Source organism: Cannabis sativa, chromosome 2 (assembly GCF_029168945.1).
Source record: "Cannabis sativa cultivar Pink pepper isolate KNU-18-1 chromosome 2, ASM2916894v1, whole genome shotgun sequence".
Taxonomy (NCBI): Eukaryota; Viridiplantae; Streptophyta; class Magnoliopsida; order Rosales; family Cannabaceae; genus Cannabis; species Cannabis sativa.
Window position 1 is genome coordinate 54,102,963 of NC_083602.1, and position 16,768 is coordinate 54,119,730.

The window sequence follows — 16,768 nt, forward strand, 5'->3', positions numbered from 1 at the left end:
CCCAAAAAGTAGGCTAAAAATAGCCTAACATGAGGTTGACACCAATATTGTAAACAAACTGGTTAGGGTGAGATTGGTACTACAACAATCTAAGAAAGAGATTGATAGTCCTTGGTGGTAGTAAACTATTGTAAGAGGTTTGAAAATACTTTTGGTGAAAAATTCTCGATTGTAAGGGTTAGTCAAGCCTGTTAACTTAACTCAATAGTGAAAATCAAAGCTATGTCCATAACTTAAAAAACTAAGGACGTATGTGGCTTAGTTTTACCGAACCTTGTAAAAATCGAGAGTTTACAATTTCTTACCCTTAAACTCTTTACGTCACAAGCTTGATTATTTGCTCTCTATATTTTCTTACTATACTATATTTATTTACTTTATAAAATTGATTAATTGCATAGATTTGTGTTGAAAGTTTTAATTTAGTGAAATTAACTTAAATTTTCAATTCACTCTCTTTTGAAAATTTATCTTAGGTTAACAATTGGAAACAAAGTGAGGGTTCATTTATTCGATTAGATTTCACTATTTAGAGCATGACGTTTCCAAGTAATTTACAAAATAACATGTTAGAAGGTTTGAACACAAATAAAGCACTATACGTAGATTTTCCTTAATGAAAAATTACCTTCAATCTATGAATTATGGTTTATGACATATAATGTCTAATGGTACTTATATTCCCAAACACATATTATAAACGGTGTAGAAATGGTTAAAACTCAAGAGATATATGATCAGAATGATGAAAAAATACTGTTTAACAATGATTGAGCTAAATATGCACACCTATATGTGATTTGAAAAGAAATGTATTTAAAAATATTCAACAAGTATCTACCGCTTTTGATATGCGGATCTCCACATACGATTAGTGCCGCGCCAAGCAAATCATAAACCTGTCCGCAGTGGATCCAAAAGTATCGATCTCTCTCGGCCCTCTCTTCCTCTTCAATGCACCGTCGCTGACTCAAACGAACGACGGCTTTTCTTTAACAGAAAAGAAGGGTTTCCCTACCAAAGCTTAAACCCCAACCTCAAACCCATTTCCACCGCCGAGTCTTTTTGTATCAACTACTAAGATGGGCAGGCAAAAAGGAGAAGGAGCAAGAAGCAAGGCTCGCCCTTCAAGCAGCAGGTATTTGTTTATATATGTATTCATTCTCAAGAACACACATTTGTATACATATATGTATGTATTTGTGTGTATAAATCCGATATATTGTATATACTCGAATTTTCTACAGTCTAGCGGCATCGCTTTTGCCGTCGGGTTCTACTGCAGCTGTGGGATTTGGCGGCTATGTCGGTAGGTCTCGCCTCGATTCTTCTCTCGCTGGCGAGGATTCTGCTTCCTTTCAGGTACGCTTCCATTTTACTTTTACTTTCATTTGAATTTGGTTTATTAATAAGTCTGAAGTTGAAAATTTTAATCTTTATGCATTATAAGAATGTGTATATATTTAATTCACAGGTGATTTCTGTTTTGGATTTTATAGGATATAGATAGTGAAGTGGCAGTTCATTTGAAGAGGCTTGCGAGGAAAGATCCGACTACGAAGGTTTACCTGTTAAAATTTGTTTATGATTTTTGTGTGTTTACTATTCACAGAAAATTTCTATTTTCTTTACTTTCAACATGCTTATATATATTTATGTGTGTGTGCTTGCCTTTGTAATTAAAGTTTCGATTATTCATTTCGTTCACTGTTTTTCAACAGCTTAAAGCATTATCATCTCTATCTGAGTTGATCAAGGAAAAGCCTGGGAAGGACTTAGTGACCGTAATTCCACAATGGGTATAGTTTCGGGGCCTCTTGATGCCTATATTTATCTATATTAGCATGTTTACTCTAGTGAAGAACTCTATCAGCGGTTGTCTTTTTTTATTATCGTGATTGGTTATGAAGTTTCTGAATTTTATTCTCATAATAGATTTTGAAGCTTTTGTTTATTTTATAGTTTTGTTTTTGTATTCTCAGGCATTTGAATACAAAAGACTGTTGATGGACTATAACAGGGAAGTTAGGCGAGCAACTCATGACACAATGACCAACCTTGTAACTGCTGTCGGGTTTGAATTTCTCCCACATACAGTATATATGTTTACTTTTTTCTTCTTCTTCTTTGTATTGCGCTGTTTTAAAATGTTATAAATGTGAGGAAAATTTATTTGTCATTTTTGTCAATAAATGCATTCCTTTTATGTCATTTGATTTTGTATAGCTTGGTTGTAAATATTGGTCATGTTCTTCACAAGAAATAAGCCAGTAATGTGTGAGCAGTGAGCTTGGTCTCCGGAAAAGAACAAACTAATTTGACTTGCTCAATTTCAATTATTAAAGACAAATAGAAATGGGTTCTACTGATTCTCCAATAAAAAAAAAAAGGAAATGGGTTTTACTGAACTAGATGAGTGAGCACTAAGATGAAAGCTTTTTTTTTTTTTTTAACACATGTAGCTATAGAGAAATTTTAGTATCTCTACAATTTGAAAACTTAATTGATAGCAGGATATGTAGTTATGTGTGACTTTTAAGTATTCTCCTCTTGTTGTGTTTTTGTATGTAATCTTGAAGCTCATATATTATGATTATCTGTGCACGTACACACTGATTATTCTATATGTTTGTGAAATGGTGAATTCCAACTTTCATTATTTCACTAGTTGTAGTTTTTTTTTTCTTCTCCTAAATGCTTTGATTACATGCATATTTTCTTTATATTTTTTTTCCAGAAGAGACTTGGCTCCACATCTCAAGTCTTTAATGGGGCCATGGTGGTTGTCTCAGTTCGATTCAGTTTCTGAAGTTGCACAAGCTGCAAAGAGGTCATTACAGGTTTGCTTTCATGAATATAAAGCTTCATTTAGTATCATTTGAAATACTTTTGAGACAAACAATGGATGGGAGTGGAGTGGAGTGAAGTAGCAATGTAACTAATTGAATATTCAAGACATAGTTGTGCCATGAGTAAAAACGAGGGAGGGAATTTATTTCCACTTGGTCATTTTTAATTGTTGTTTCAAGAGTTTCATTTCCTTCTCTTCTAAATTGGATGTGGTGCAATCCTAAAAAATTTTGCAGAATGTTTTTACTTAATTTTCTTTAAAATGTACTTATGGTCATGGAGGAACATTTTACTTAAGTTTTACAATATTTCTTTAAATTCATATATATGAAAGGTTACATTCAGATGTTCTCAAGTAGATGTAAGGTCTAACAGTTTCTTTTTCTTATTAAATATCTAAATGCTGACAACAGGCGGCTTTTCCAGCATCGGAAAAAAGACTAGATGCTTTAATTATGTGCACAGAAGAGATTCTTATGTATTTGGAAGAATGTTTAAATCTCACACCAAAAGACATGACTGATAAAGCTGCTGCCTTGGATGAAGTAGAAGAGATGCATAATCAGGTACTCACTCAAGAGAAATATGTAGTGGCTACACTTGTTTAGTTCCATTACATGTAGAAGTTTCTTATTAAATGGTAACCAAGAAGGTTTATGCTTCTTAATAATATTTATTTTTTCCTTAGGATAACTCTTGCTTCTAGTGGGAATTAATATCTCGCTCTTGTACATAATTTGGTATTTAACTAACCATAAAAGTCTGAAATTTGACAAAATGGAGTTCTGTGGAAGTAATTTAAAGTTTAGTGGTGTTCTAATATTACATTATTGTGTATAGATTGTGGTTAGTCCACTGATTTTTTAAATCACAAGTGACAGGTGCTGTAAAAATTTAAATTTGTATTACTTGGTCAGCAGCAATAGTCACTATTTATCAAAGTGATGAAGATGATCACAAACTAAAATTTTAAAAAGATAAAGAAGTCAAAGACCATATTATTCATTTATAATATTTATTGTGTTTATTTTTTTCTGTAGATAATATCTTCATCGTTACTGGCATTGGCTACCCTCCTTGATGTCTTGGTTGGTGTTCAATTAGAAAGGTCAAGTTCTGACACTGAGAGTGTGGCTGCTCAACCAAAGAATGCTTCAAAAGCTAGGCTGGTTGCTACCTCCTTTGCTGAGAAGTTGTTTGCTGCTCATAATTGTTTCTCGGACTTCCTAAAATTTCAGAGTGCTGCAATTCGTTCAGCTACATATTCAGTGTTAAGGAGTTTCGTAAAAAATGTTCCTCATATTATTAATAATGGCAATATGAAATCTGTTGCTGGATTAATACTAGGTGCCTTTCAGGAGAAGGATCCTGCTTGTCATTCATCAATGTGGGATATGATTTTGCTGTTCTCGAAAAGATTTCCTGATAGTTGGACATCAATAAATGTCCAGAAAACTATTCTAAATCGTTTTTGGCATTTTCTTAGAAAGGGGTGCTTTGGATCCCAGCGGACTTCTTATCCAGCTTTGGTTTTATTCTTAGACTATGTGCCACCAAAAGCTGTAGTTGGGGAGAATTTTTTTCTTGACTTTTTTCAGAACTGCTGGGCAGGAGGAAGCCTTTCCAATTCATCAACTGCAGATAGATTAGCATTTTTTGCAGCATTTAAGGAGTGTTTTCTCTGGACATTGCATAAAGCTTCCAGGTAGGACCTTTTCTCTTGGCATTGTGTAAGCTGTGCCGGCAATTGCTACTCTGTTCATTGAAGCTTCAGATTGTCTTTTCAAAAATTTCTTTCTTTAATTTCTGTTATATTATCTTGCTTCATTGCTTGCAGGTATTATGACGGAGCGGATTCAATTCATCATTTTCGAGTCACACTTATTGAGAATGTTTTGGTAAAGATTTTGTGGCAGAACTACTTTTCTTGCATTGGTTCAAATGAGCAACAGTATTTATCTAAGGATAGTGGTTTTCCCTTGAGCAAGACTTTAGAAGCATCCAATGTTAAGTGTCCCATTACTTACTTGCAAGACTTGAAGAACTGCATAATTGACATCCTCTCGGGTATCTTTGCCTTGGAGCCCAATTTGCTCTCTGGCTTTTGTATGGAATTTCAGAAAAATTGTTTGGGTTTATTTCAACTCCCTTTGAACATAGATCCAACAATTGAAAGTTTTGAACGGGTCTTTCAATTTATTATTTTAATAGGACAACATGCTTCACAGAAAGGTGAAACTTGGCCTCTGGCTTATGTAGTGGGACCAATGTTGGCCAAATCCTTTCCAATGATAAGATCACTTGTAAGTATTTATTAGTTTTTGATGATTTATTTGAGTCGTTAGATTTATTCTACACGTGTGGTGTTCTACGATTCAGCCATTGCTGTCTTGAATTTGTTCATATGAGTAACAATGAACATCTATGGTTGGGCATTTTATTTCTAACTAATTAAAGCCAATGGAGTCAGTCTTTAAGTCAATTAATTGTTTGAGTTTCTCTCCCTCCTCCTATTCTTACTTTTGTAACTAATTAATGCCAATGGACTCTTTGTGGAAAATGTGTGTTACAATTTTGGGGCTGTTGGTTTTGTTTTCTCTTTCTTTCCTTTTATTATTTACCTTTGGTTCAATCTCCAGGACTCACCAGAAGGTGTGAAACTTCTCTCAGTTGCCGTTTCTGTATTTGGTCCACGCCAGATTGTGCAAGAACTTTTTGTTCACAATAAAGAGCATTCCTTTAGTCCTGATGATCGGGTAGATAGAAGTTTGGAGGCTGATAAATTTATACAAATATTCAAGGATACTTTTGTTCCCTGGTGTTTGCACAGTCATGATAGGTCAACAAGTGCTCGACTTGATCTATTGCTTTCTTTGCTTGACAAGGAATGCTTTTCTGAGCAGTGGTGTGCTGCTATCATGTATGCTATTAACCTAGAAGATTCTGGAACTTCATCTGAGTCTCTAGATTCGGACCAAATAACCATTTTGGCACTACTTCTGGAGAAAGCAAGACATGGAATTACAAAACTGAAGAAGGATGAAGACTGCAGACACTGGATAGCTGCAGAGCCAGAGCACTGGCACTCTGAGCCTCTAGAATCATTTACTGTTGCTTTAGCATGTTCCCCATTGTCCTACGGGACATGTAATTCTCGATTTCTGTGGTACGTGAATAAGAAGACTTTTACATGATGCTTTTCACCATCTATGATTTGGAAAACGTATCATGAGGATTTCTAACACTTACATTTTCTTCATATGTGCAGTGCTGTTCTAGGTGGTTCAACTGAAGGCGAGCTTACTTCTTTTGTATCTAGAAAGGCATCAATCCTGATTTTTGAGGAAATTTTGAAGAAGTTACTTTCTTTTATCCATGAGTCATCATTTGATTGGGTTAGAGATGCCGGCTCCATGATAACTGCTTGGGCAATCAATTCTGGGTTAGAATCTAAGAGTTCTGCTAGCACAAAAGAGATGTCTCATTTTGCTCTTCAAGTACTTGATGGTAGTTTTTTTTGCTTGAAGACACTCATTAAGGATAGTGAGTTAGTGCCAGGAATTTTAGGTGCAGTTTTAGTTATTGATTGGGAGTATAGCTTGAGAAAGTCATTGGATAACGTTGCTGAGAATAATGAAACTAACATAGAATCTAAGGCCAGGCTTGAATTTGGTGATTCTGTTCATGCCTTTTGCTGTAAGAGAAATAAGCAATTTCGGAATGGTCTTGACATAAACAATCTACAAAGATTATGGAGTATCCTGATTCAATGCATTAGATCCTCCATCTATAATGAATGTAAATTAAACACAGAGATTATCACTTCTTGGTGCTGCTCATGGATACTAGGCTTTTTAAGTTGTTTCTGTCAAGGTCAGTTGGAAGAACAAGTACTGTTAGAAAAGCTTCTGTGTGAGAATGATACGTGGCCTTTGTGGATCGTTCCTGATTTTAGCAGCCCAGAGCAATTAGCTTTCAGAAAAGCATCTATTCATGTGAGTTGTAATAGTAGCCTAGAAATATTATGGTGATCTATTGATATTTTATCTTGTTCTTCTTTAGTGCCAATGACACTTATGTCAACATGTTGACTTGAATTTTAGGTATAGAGTAAATTACCCAGCACTTGAGATGCAATTTATATTTTGTCTGTGTATGGTTTTCCAAGCTGGGAAACTTTCAGAGTTTGTATTGACTCAGCCAATCCAATAGTTAACTTTAAACACTTTAAAACTTTGTTGTACATGGTATGGTTATAAACATTCTATGAGAGGGAATAAAACATACTCTGCTTCATCTTATGTGGTATTTTGTTCTTTCCGCAAATAAATAGTCTGTTAGAATCTTCATATAAGTGTATAAGGTTCCTTACTTATAAAGTTTGACTTTGTGGAAATGCAGGACTCAGGTCATTGCAAGTTTGTTTCCTTTATTGACAAGCTTTCATTGAAACTTGGGATTGATAAGGTTCTTACTGGCTATAGAAAGCTTGCACTCTTGTCGCCAGGAGGGACAACACTCTCTTCCTCAGAAGAGACAATACATGAAGACGTTACTGTTCGATCCTGGCTTGCTGCTGAAATATTGTGCACGTGGAAATGGCCTGGAGGCAGTGCTCGAGACTCTTTCTTACCTTTACTCTGTGCATATGCCAAGAATAACACTTCTCCTTCAAAGGAGACCTTGTTAGACTCCATTTTCATCATTTTACTTGATGGTGCTCTTGTTCATGGAGGCTGTGGCGGACTGAATTTTGTCATTCCATGGCCTGCTTTAAATGATGAAGTAGAGCATATTGAAGAACCTTTTCTGAGAGCTCTTGTATCTTTCCTTTCAACTTTGTTTAAGGAAAATATATGGGAAACATGCAACGCTATCAAGCTGTTTGAACTGGTTGTTAATAAGCTTTATATTGGTGAAGCAATAAATATGAACTGTCTGAGGATTCTTCCTTGGCTTGTTAACGTTTTACTTCAGCCACTGTGTGATAGCAGATCTGGTGAAGCTGATAGAGATGCTGAACATGATTCTTCATGGAATAATCACATCCAAGGCATCATTGCTGGTTGGGTCCAAAAAACTATTCTGCTCCCACCTCTGGTCATGTTGGAAACAGGGCAAGGTAAATGTTCACATCAAGTCAGTAAAAAATTGATTCACTAGCATTTGATTGTAGGTTTGGCCAGTCAAAGAAAGGTTTGATGACAATGGCCTCTGCTCCTATTATTCCACTATTGGCAAAGAGTCATGGTTATAGTTTTCCCTGTAGTTCTTTTATTAATTTTTTCTCATTTTTTTCTAATCTTATTGATGTTTTTCTTTTTTAAGGTGTGGAAGATTGGTTTCAGTTGGTTATAAGCAGTTATCCTTTTGTTGCAATCGGGGGCATACAAGAATTGAGTCTGGGGAGAGTTATCAGTCAATTGGAGAGGACTCTTTTACTTGAATTGTTTCGCAAACAGAGACAAGGTGTTGGCACATCAAGTATATCTAATATGCCACCGGTGGTACAGCTGCTGCTATCAAAACTAATAGTAGTTTCAGTTGGTTACTGTTGGAAAGATTTTAATGACGAAGACTGGGAGTATGTTTTATTTCAATTAAGGCGTTGGATTCAATCATCTGTGGTTCTTATGGAAGAACTTGCTGAGAATGTGGATGAAAATATTACTAACAACTTTACTTTAGAGAACATGGATGACGATCTTAAAAAGCTTGAGCAAATTGCTTTAATTCCCGACTCTTTTCCTTTTGATATTGCTAAAAATGCCCTTTTATCTTTTTCTCTATGTTGCGGACCTTTTGGAATTAAGCAATTAAATGATGCAGAAAATATAAATCCTCTTGGAACAGAAAGATGGGACCCCATCAAGGATCGGATTCTAGAAGGTATTCTACGTTTGTTCTTCTGCACAGGCATTGCAGAAGCTATTAGTAGTTCCTACTGCGATGAAGCTGCATCTGTCATATCTTCATCTCGATCTGAGCACCTCTATTTCTGGGAGTTAGTGGCCTCGAGTGTAGTTAACTCTTCAGTAAATGCTAGAGATAGAGCAGTGAAGTCGGTAGAATGTTGGGGCTTGAGCAAAGGGCCGATCAGCTCTTTATTTGCCATCCTTTTTTCTTCCAAACCAGTTCCTTCATTGCAGTTTGCTGCTTACGTTATTCTTTCAACTGAACCTGTTTCAAACCTGGCTATTTTGGAAGACATCACTCACTTAGATGGTAATATTAACAGTGAAGAGGATTCACGCCCGATTGATCTGTCAGTGGAAACAAGCGTCCATTTGAAAAAGGAAATAGCTTGCATGATTGAAAAGTATCCTTACGAGGTCCTTGAAATGGACTTGATGGCACAACAACGGGTAATATGCTGCATTTATGTAGCCACTTTGTTTGTGGCCTGTTGTAATATTCACATTTATATATTCCCTTACAGCTCTTTCTTTTATGCACTTTCTAGCTAGGACAATTTTAATAATAATGTGATGTGCTCTTTTAACTTTCAGGTAAATGTATTCCTTGCATGGTCTTTGTTGCTTTCGTATTTATGGTCATTACCATCATCATCACCTGCAAGAGAAAGACTAGTTCAGTATATACAAAGTTTTGCTACTCCAGTTATATTAGATTGCATCTTCCAGCATATACCTGTAGATCTTTCAATTTCACAAAATACTAAGAAGAAAGATGTAGAGCTTCCTGCAGGGCTATCAGAAGCTGCAATCGCAGCAACCCATGCCATCAAAACTGGCTCATTATTGTTTTCCATAGAGTCTCTTTGGCCTGTTGAACCAGTGAAATTGGCATCACTTGCTGGAGCATTATATGGTTTAATGATCTGTGTTCTTCCTGCTTATGTTAGAGAATGGTTTAGTTGTTTGCGTGATCGATCTACGTCATCTTCAATTGAATATTTCACCAGGGCATGGTGTAGTCCAAGTCTTATAGCGAACGAGCTGTCACAGGTATGTGTACTTGGATGGAGGATCTGGTTTTTGTCAGCTGAATTTTACCTACACAACAGTATTTTGCATACAACCACTGATGCACGAACAAATGCATGCATGCATAAATAATGATGACTTAGTAATAAACAATGTATAATTAGTGACCGAAGCCACATTATAAGATTTTTAATTGTTGGGCAGGTGCCATTTATTTTATCTAATTAAAGAAAACTTAAAAAAAACTGGTCAACCTGATTCTCTAATTTTAATTAGTTTTAGAATTGACTCCTTGTTACACGCAGCTGATAAAGAAAAAATGTTATTACTAGCGGTGGTATAAAAAATGTTGTGACAGATTATGAAATTTATACTGATTTGTATTTTAATGCAGATAAAGAAAAATAAATTTTCAGATGAGAATTTTTCAGTTAGTGTAAGCAAATCAGCAAATGAGGCTGTCGCTACCTATACAAAGGAGGAGACAGGAATGGACCTAGTTATCCGGCTTCCTGTTTCTTACCCATTACGACCTGTAGATGTTGATTGTACAAGGAGCCTAGGAATTAGTGATGTAAAGCAGAGAAAGTGGTTAATGTCTATGATGTCTTTTGTTCGCAATCAGGTACTTATTATCCTCTTAAATCTCTTTATGTTTATTGCCTTCTTCAGTGGTAGACGATTCAGTATCTGAAGTATTTAGGATAATACTGAGTGAAACATAAATTGATGTGGAAACAGAAACTGAGATTGAATTTGGGTAAAACTTTCTAGGCTCTTCAAATGGGAGAGTGGTAGTATATCAGCCAGTTTAAGAGCCACCTTTTCTTTCAGAATAGTATATCAAGAATAATATTTAGTGGCTGGTGGGGTAGGAACAATGTACAAACATGATATTTTTGGGTTAATAGGTTGACTCATTTAGCGTTATGTATCATTTTCTTACCTTTGTAATGCAGAATGGAGCTTTGGCTGAAGCTATTGGGATATGGAAGCGGAATTTTGACAAGGAATTTGAAGGTGTTGAAGAGTGCCCTATATGTTACAGTGTTATTCATACTGCAAACAACAGCCTTCCTCGTCTTGCTTGCAAAACTTGCAAGCATAAATTCCATTCAGCTTGTCTTTACAAGTGGTTCTCAACCTCTCATAAATCAACCTGCCCATTGTGCCAGTCTCCCTTTTAAAATGAAAATTGAATTTTAGTTGTGGGTTTCATGGACATTGCAATTCCCATTGAACCTTTCTGCCAAAGAAGTTGATCTTGATGAAGTTAAAGAAGAAAGTATAAACATGCATAAACAAATAGTTTGAATTATTGTGGAAGACTGTTAACGAGCGGTGTGAACCAGAATATGATTGTCTCCCGAATGTATACATATATGGTCCATATATCCAGGTTTTGAGATCTCATATATGGTCCATTCTGGTTGGAGAGCAAATATATGCCGAGCTCTTGCTACAATGTACTTGTAAGTTTGGCAATATTTTGTTATGCTGAAATTATATATTTTTCTCTCCTTGTAAAAATGCTTAGTTTTCATAAGGTTGGTAAGTAGTGGTAGATAAAATGAATCTCAGCAATTTAGAGTATAAACATTTTTTTTTTTCTTTTCTGTTAAATTGAATATTAATCTCTGTTTTTCGTTCTCATTAATGTCTACCATCGAAGCTTGACTTGGATTTGTTGTACTGGACAAACAGGTTCTGCGGACACGTGGTAGATCGATTCCAAGCCATAGTGAGTAGAACATGTTGTTCGAGTCTTTAGTGCCATTTTTTTTTGGGTTCTCTTTGTAATATTAATTCTAGTCAGAGGTGAGACGTGAATACAGTAGAATGTACAGATACAGAACTAGTCCTTTCTCACGAGTTCTCTACTCAAGTTTTGCAAATTAAGTAATAATATTCATTATGCTTTACTAGTTTATCTGATGATATAATAGTCATGGTTGTACATATAATTACAAAATTAGAGGATCAAACGAAACTTACACACTACTTCGGTGCCTTTGGGGTCAAACTGACCGCTCTTAATGTTACAATAACGGTTGAAACTTGATACACGAGGTCAAATAGAGCAAAAGCAAATGTATAGTAAGCTTGGCACAAGAGAAGTTTTACAGAAGGAACAAAATGCTTCAGATGGTAGTCCACTAGTCCTTTGACAAAAATAATCTCAGTGGCCCGAAGAAATTTATTGGGACCAAAACTTGAACGTCCTCAGGCAAATATAATTGAGAGCTTAAGCATATATGAATGTGAATTTGAGCGAGGGGTTGAATCTAGACGCAGCCCTTTCACTTGAGTTTTTCCTAAAGTATTGTCACTAAAAAAGGGTATGCTTGAAATGTCACCGCATGAAAGGCATTAACCATCTCATCTCAGATCCATTTCCATTTGCCAAGTAATATATCTTCTTCCAGCTTTCTTCAGAGAATGATTCACGCCGCGCTAGTCTTTGTCTGTCATAAAACAACGAGCAGGGCATATTAGAGAGCGAGCATTTCACTAGAAGAAAAATAGTAGTATACATGCCTTTCTCAGTATGAGAACACATATTTTTGCATTCAACAAGTTATTAATACCGCAATACTCTTGCAATGAATACGACCTGCCCCCATTAATCAAATCATGGTATGTTGTTTACATGACCAATAGATAAGAAAAGAGCTCCATGACGATTAAGCACAGGTTTTATCAATGTTTGTTGTTTGTCTATGGTCATAATCATTTATGATAGTAGAGTTTATCATGTTGTTTAGAAAGTTTTTAAGTTATAAACTTGCTATCATACTCTCCAGAGACAATAAAATATATGGATGGCATGAAAGATGATTTTGGTGAATTGTAAACAAAACTTTATAACAGTTGGTAACAAATCAGGCAACACTATTTTCTAAAGCAGCAATATAATGAACTTGGCTATCTGTCAAATTACCTCATGTAGTAATGGCTCACACTTGCTGCTTCGTCTAAAGTGTAGCGTGGAAGACTAACACGGGCCTCAGCAGGAACATTAGGCAACTGTTGTCGTAGCTTTCCTACTGCTGTTGAATGAGAGAAAGCACCCACCATCATGTCATCGTGCATCATAGATCTGAAAGCATTAACCTGCAAGGATTCCTCACAAAAGGCATATAAGTTTCTTATACAATGCACAGAATGCACCAAAGTGATTAGAAGAATATTAATGGCAAAGTTATTCGTTTCCAGTAATAAATATTAATATAGATTACATGCCACAAAAAATACATAATTACCATTAACAGTTAAATAACTCTAACTAAACAATGGATACTTACTGTAGCAAGTTCTCTAGCATGTATTGGTCGAGTAGAACGAACAGTTACTGCCTCCTCGTACTCGCTGAATGTAAACCAGCTATTGTACTGGAGAAAAAGCAATAACAATGAATTCAGAAAGTTGTTGGGAATTTTCCAATAAATGTCATCAAGTGTTGACAACAATAGGATATGATCAGAAGACTATCGTACTTGATCAATTGCAATGAGAACAGGTATATCTTTCACAACTGATAGCTCCCTCCTTAAATGAACTAACACTCCAACGGCTGCATGGGTGTGCTTGATTCCTGTATCAACAAGGTCAAACAGACTTGAACCCTCAGGCATAGCCATTGTATCAGTGCCGTCTTTCATCCATCCAACACCAGCACCCTCTCCCAAGGGAATGAGATCAAATATTTGGCATGGCAATTGTTTTAAACGGGTTTCGTTAAATTTCAGAAAGTCCTGGACGGGAATAGCGCATGTGAATATTACAATCAAATAGAAATTAGAAAGAACTGCAAATTAAGAATCTGAATAGTATGGTAATCTTAAAATTTACATGCATGAGGAGCATAACAATCAAGACTGAGTACATATAATCAACTAATGATTTAATGACATGGACTTGCTTCTCTTTTTTTGTTTTGTTTTGGTTTTGAGTCTACTGAATAATTATTAATTTATCTGAACTATTGATTCAAAATTATGTTCAGCATACTTTGGCAGACCATATAAGAACTTCAATACTGAATTATACAAAAAAATGATAAAAGATTAAAAATTCTTGCCTTGAGAATTTTTTCAGCTTGAACGGGTGTGTCCCAAAGACCCGTTTGTGGATTTTTATAGAAGAACCCTCCATGCGTCCACTCCCATCCTCTGGGAACATAAAAAACCAACCAACCTTCATCACGGGCCCAATGAACAAGCATTGCAAGAGCAATACTCTTCCCACAGCTAACAGGACCATCCAATACTATCTGCTTTCTAACTTTTGTATCTGAAAATACCAAATCCACAGATAATTTAGTGCATAATCATGCATTATGATCTCAACACCTAATGTATTGACTACATAAAAGGAATGAAACTAAAAGAAATCCTCGTATGAATAGGGAAAGAGAACCACCATGTATTTTTTTCATATTGCAATTTATGCCAATAACAATATTAGAAACCACAAACGAACCATTTCTAAAACTAAGGTTATTTATTTTCCAAATATACCCATTCCAACAATCTATATGTTGTGTTTCCAATAGTCATAAGCACGAACCTTTAGTGCTCGACACCAACATTGGTGGATCCACGACTCGACGAAAATTGTCACGGAGATCGAGAAAACTCTGGCGAACAAGCACGGCGGTTCGCATCGAATCCTCGAATTCTTTCACCATTCCAAGCGGCAACCCCTCCGGCAATGCCTCATTCAATTCCTCCATTCTAAAAATAATAATTAAAAAAAAAAAAGCAATTTCATGCGAACTCGATCAAATCAAAACCCCATACCCATATTTGCACATCCATACATAGATACAAAGACAGATACGGTTAGGGTTATCATACTTGAACTTGAAGTAAGTGCAGGAATCCTTGCGAGTGAGCTCAGACAACGAAGGCGTGGAAGTGAACAAAGGTTGTCCATTGGGGCCTATATTGAGGGAAGGGTCGTTCTCCTCAGCGGCGAGCCTTCGAGCTCGAGAGCCATCTTCAAAGAGTGCGGCGTCGACATCGGTGGCGGCTGATTCGTCGGCTGCTGCGGCATCTCCGCCTTTGGATTTGGACTTCTTCCTGTTCTTCTCGTTCTTTACATTGGTCTTCGTGGTCTTGGAGGATGAGAAATTGGCCGTCGACGAGAGGTACCAGGGCTGAGCTATTGGGCCGGTCGCCGCTGCTCGTCTCAGAATGGACCTCAACATTGTTCTCTCTCTCTCTCACACTCTCTTTCTCTGTGTTTCGTTTCAGAGGTTTTTACGAGGTTTTGGGGAAGTTGGAAGTGATTGAGTTAGGCCCAATTTTATGAGTTTGACATCCTAATGGGCTATGTTACCAAAGGACTTTCATAACTTTCTAAGACTCCCATCACTTTGAGTTTGGTAATAATTTTTAATTAATTTTTTATATTTTTAAAATTTTAATTATGAAAATGAAAATATTTTTAAAAATATATTCAATAAAATTATTTTTATTTTTTAATTGAGAATTAAAATTTTAAAAATTTTAGAAAAAAAGAATCACTTTCAAATGGGCATTTGATAACACTTTTATTTTATTTATTTTTTAATTTTTTAATCACAAAAATATAAATGTAAAATTTGTGTTTTTAAAATTTTATTTTTAGAAAATAAAAATGTATTCTATAACAATTTTATTAAAAAACAGAAAATATAAGTGTGTTCTATAACTTTCATTTTTATATTTATTTTTTAATTTTATTTAAGTCGGGTCCAGGTCTGGATTTGGGATAGGGATCGTGATCTGAGTTCGAGACTTGAGCTGGGGCTGGAGTTTGGGTCCTAAGGTCCAGATTGGGGTCGGAGTCTAAAATATTGATTAAAAAAATCTGTTTAAAGAAATTGTGAAAGTAATTTTTTAAAATTTTAATTCTTAATTAAACAATTGAAAAGTGAAAACAATATTATTTAACATGTTTCTGGAAAATATTTTCAAATTTTTTAATCACAAAGGTTTTCTAGTTCAATACTATTGACTCGTGGACTAGAGTTCAATAACACTCGAATACGTAAAAATCTTGATTTCTTCTTCTCTAATTTACTTCTTTCTTAAGCTTATTTATTTTAGATAAATTACCCATTATACCACCTATTTACAATTATTTTTCGTTTTTCCGTTTTTTTTTTTTAAAATTTTCAATTCTATAAAATTTTATTTACATAAATATTACTTTTTTGACTTTTCAAATTCATTTTTAATTTTTGTTGCTAAATCAAAACACTGGTTTTACTGGATACAACCCCAACACCAGAGACCTTCACCCCGACCCACACAAAGCCTCCACCAGCAACCTCCAATAGCCACCTGAGCATCGCCACCACCTTAGACCTGGGAACAAAGCCCAGTCTGTAAGATTTTTGAACCAAGCCAATGACCAAAGCCGGTGCCTGTGGTGCCAGTGGAGGTCCTTTCTGGCGATCTCGCGACGGAGTATGGTGGTTAGACCAATTGGGGGAGAGGCCGGTGTAGTGGTCGAAGCTGGGTCTTGAGTAGAAGCCGTCGGCAACTGGGGCTGCGTCTGAGGGCGAGGGAGGCGTGATTGTCGTGAGAAGGGAAAAGTAGAAGCCCAACCCAAGTATTTTTGTAAAACAAAATATAATTTTGCTTAGTTTTTAATATTACTGTATTTTTGAAAATAAATTAGATTATAAATACAAAAATGAAAACTCTCATTTATTTTATAATTAGTTTCTGAAATCTCAGTAAGCAATTAGTAATCGTTTACCAACACATCATTGAAAATAATAAAAAAAAAATAACTCATTTTATATTGACAATTGGTTGCTACTACATTTGCAATCAAGACATCAATATTTGTAACAAATTAAAAAAAAAAAAAAGAAATTACTTCATATACTATTCTTTTAACATTTTTTTTTTAAATTTACAGTTTGTGTTTATAAAGTGATATCTTCGGTGATTTCTATGTGAGTTGCTATACGA

The 16,768-nt window shown here is 35.5% G+C and overlaps 2 protein-coding genes across 3 annotated transcripts; one reads left to right on the forward strand and one right to left on the reverse strand.

The window, feature by feature from the left end:
* The first annotated feature begins 773 nt into the window (after positions 1 to 773).
* LOC115719668 (E3 ubiquitin-protein ligase listerin) lies at positions 774 to 11,719 on the forward strand. Of its 2 annotated transcripts, XR_009686294.1 has the most exons (17): positions 774 to 1,138; positions 1,248 to 1,362; positions 1,500 to 1,562; positions 1,722 to 1,799; positions 1,983 to 2,074; positions 2,738 to 2,840; positions 3,264 to 3,416; positions 3,891 to 4,555; positions 4,688 to 5,153; positions 5,490 to 6,016; positions 6,119 to 6,845; positions 7,252 to 7,972; positions 8,179 to 9,215; positions 9,360 to 9,818; positions 10,192 to 10,422; positions 10,757 to 11,269; positions 11,502 to 11,719. XR_009686294.1 is itself a non-coding variant. In XM_061110618.1 (16 exons), the coding sequence occupies exons 1-16, from the start codon at positions 1,083 to 1,085 to the stop codon at positions 10,982 to 10,984; spliced, it is 5,721 nt and encodes a 1,906-aa protein (XP_060966601.1). In that variant the 5' UTR covers positions 851 to 1,082; the 3' UTR covers positions 10,985 to 11,450. The 2 variants fall into 2 exon arrangements, 1 of the variants encoding a protein (XP_060966601.1); XM_061110618.1 differs by lacking the exon at positions 11,502 to 11,719 and having other exon boundaries at positions 851 to 1,138; positions 10,757 to 11,450.
* Positions 11,684 to 15,132, reverse strand: LOC115719669 (uncharacterized). The gene is made up of 7 exons (XM_030648791.2): positions 14,657 to 15,132; positions 14,367 to 14,533; positions 13,879 to 14,090; positions 13,295 to 13,552; positions 13,103 to 13,189; positions 12,739 to 12,911; positions 11,684 to 12,262 (listed from the first exon to the last, which is right to left on the reverse strand). The coding sequence occupies exons 1-7, from the start codon at positions 15,007 to 15,009 to the stop codon at positions 12,151 to 12,153; spliced, it is 1,362 nt and encodes a 453-aa protein (XP_030504651.2). The 5' UTR covers positions 15,010 to 15,132; the 3' UTR covers positions 11,684 to 12,150.
* Positions 15,133 to 16,768: the final 1,636 nt, after the last annotated feature.

What these genes read in the sequence shown, in the direction of transcription:
- LOC115719668 (XM_061110618.1), top strand. Translation starts at nt 1,083, where the DNA reads ATGGGCAGGCAAAAAGGAGAAGGAGCAAGAAGCAAGGCTCGCCCTTCA. An exon ending in ACATTGCATAAAGCTTCCAG is followed by an intron (nt 4,556 to 4,687) that starts GTAGGACCTTTT and finishes CATTGCTTGCAG; the next exon opens with GTATTATGACGGAGCGGATT. An exon ending in TGTAATTCTCGATTTCTGTG is followed by an intron (nt 6,017 to 6,118) that starts GTACGTGAATAA and finishes TCATATGTGCAG; the next exon opens with TGCTGTTCTAGGTGGTTCAA.
- LOC115719669 (XM_030648791.2), bottom strand. Translation starts at nt 15,009, where the DNA reads ATGTTGAGGTCCATTCTGAGACGAGCAGCGGCGACCGGCCCAATAGCT. An exon ending in TGCACTTACTTCAAGTTCAA is followed by an intron (nt 14,534 to 14,656) that starts GTATGATAACCC and finishes TATTATTTTTAG; the next exon opens with AATGGAGGAATTGAATGAGG. An exon ending in GTGAGCCATTACTACATGAG is followed by an intron (nt 12,263 to 12,738) that starts GTAATTTGACAG and finishes GTTTTATGACAG; the next exon opens with ACAAAGACTAGCGCGGCGTG.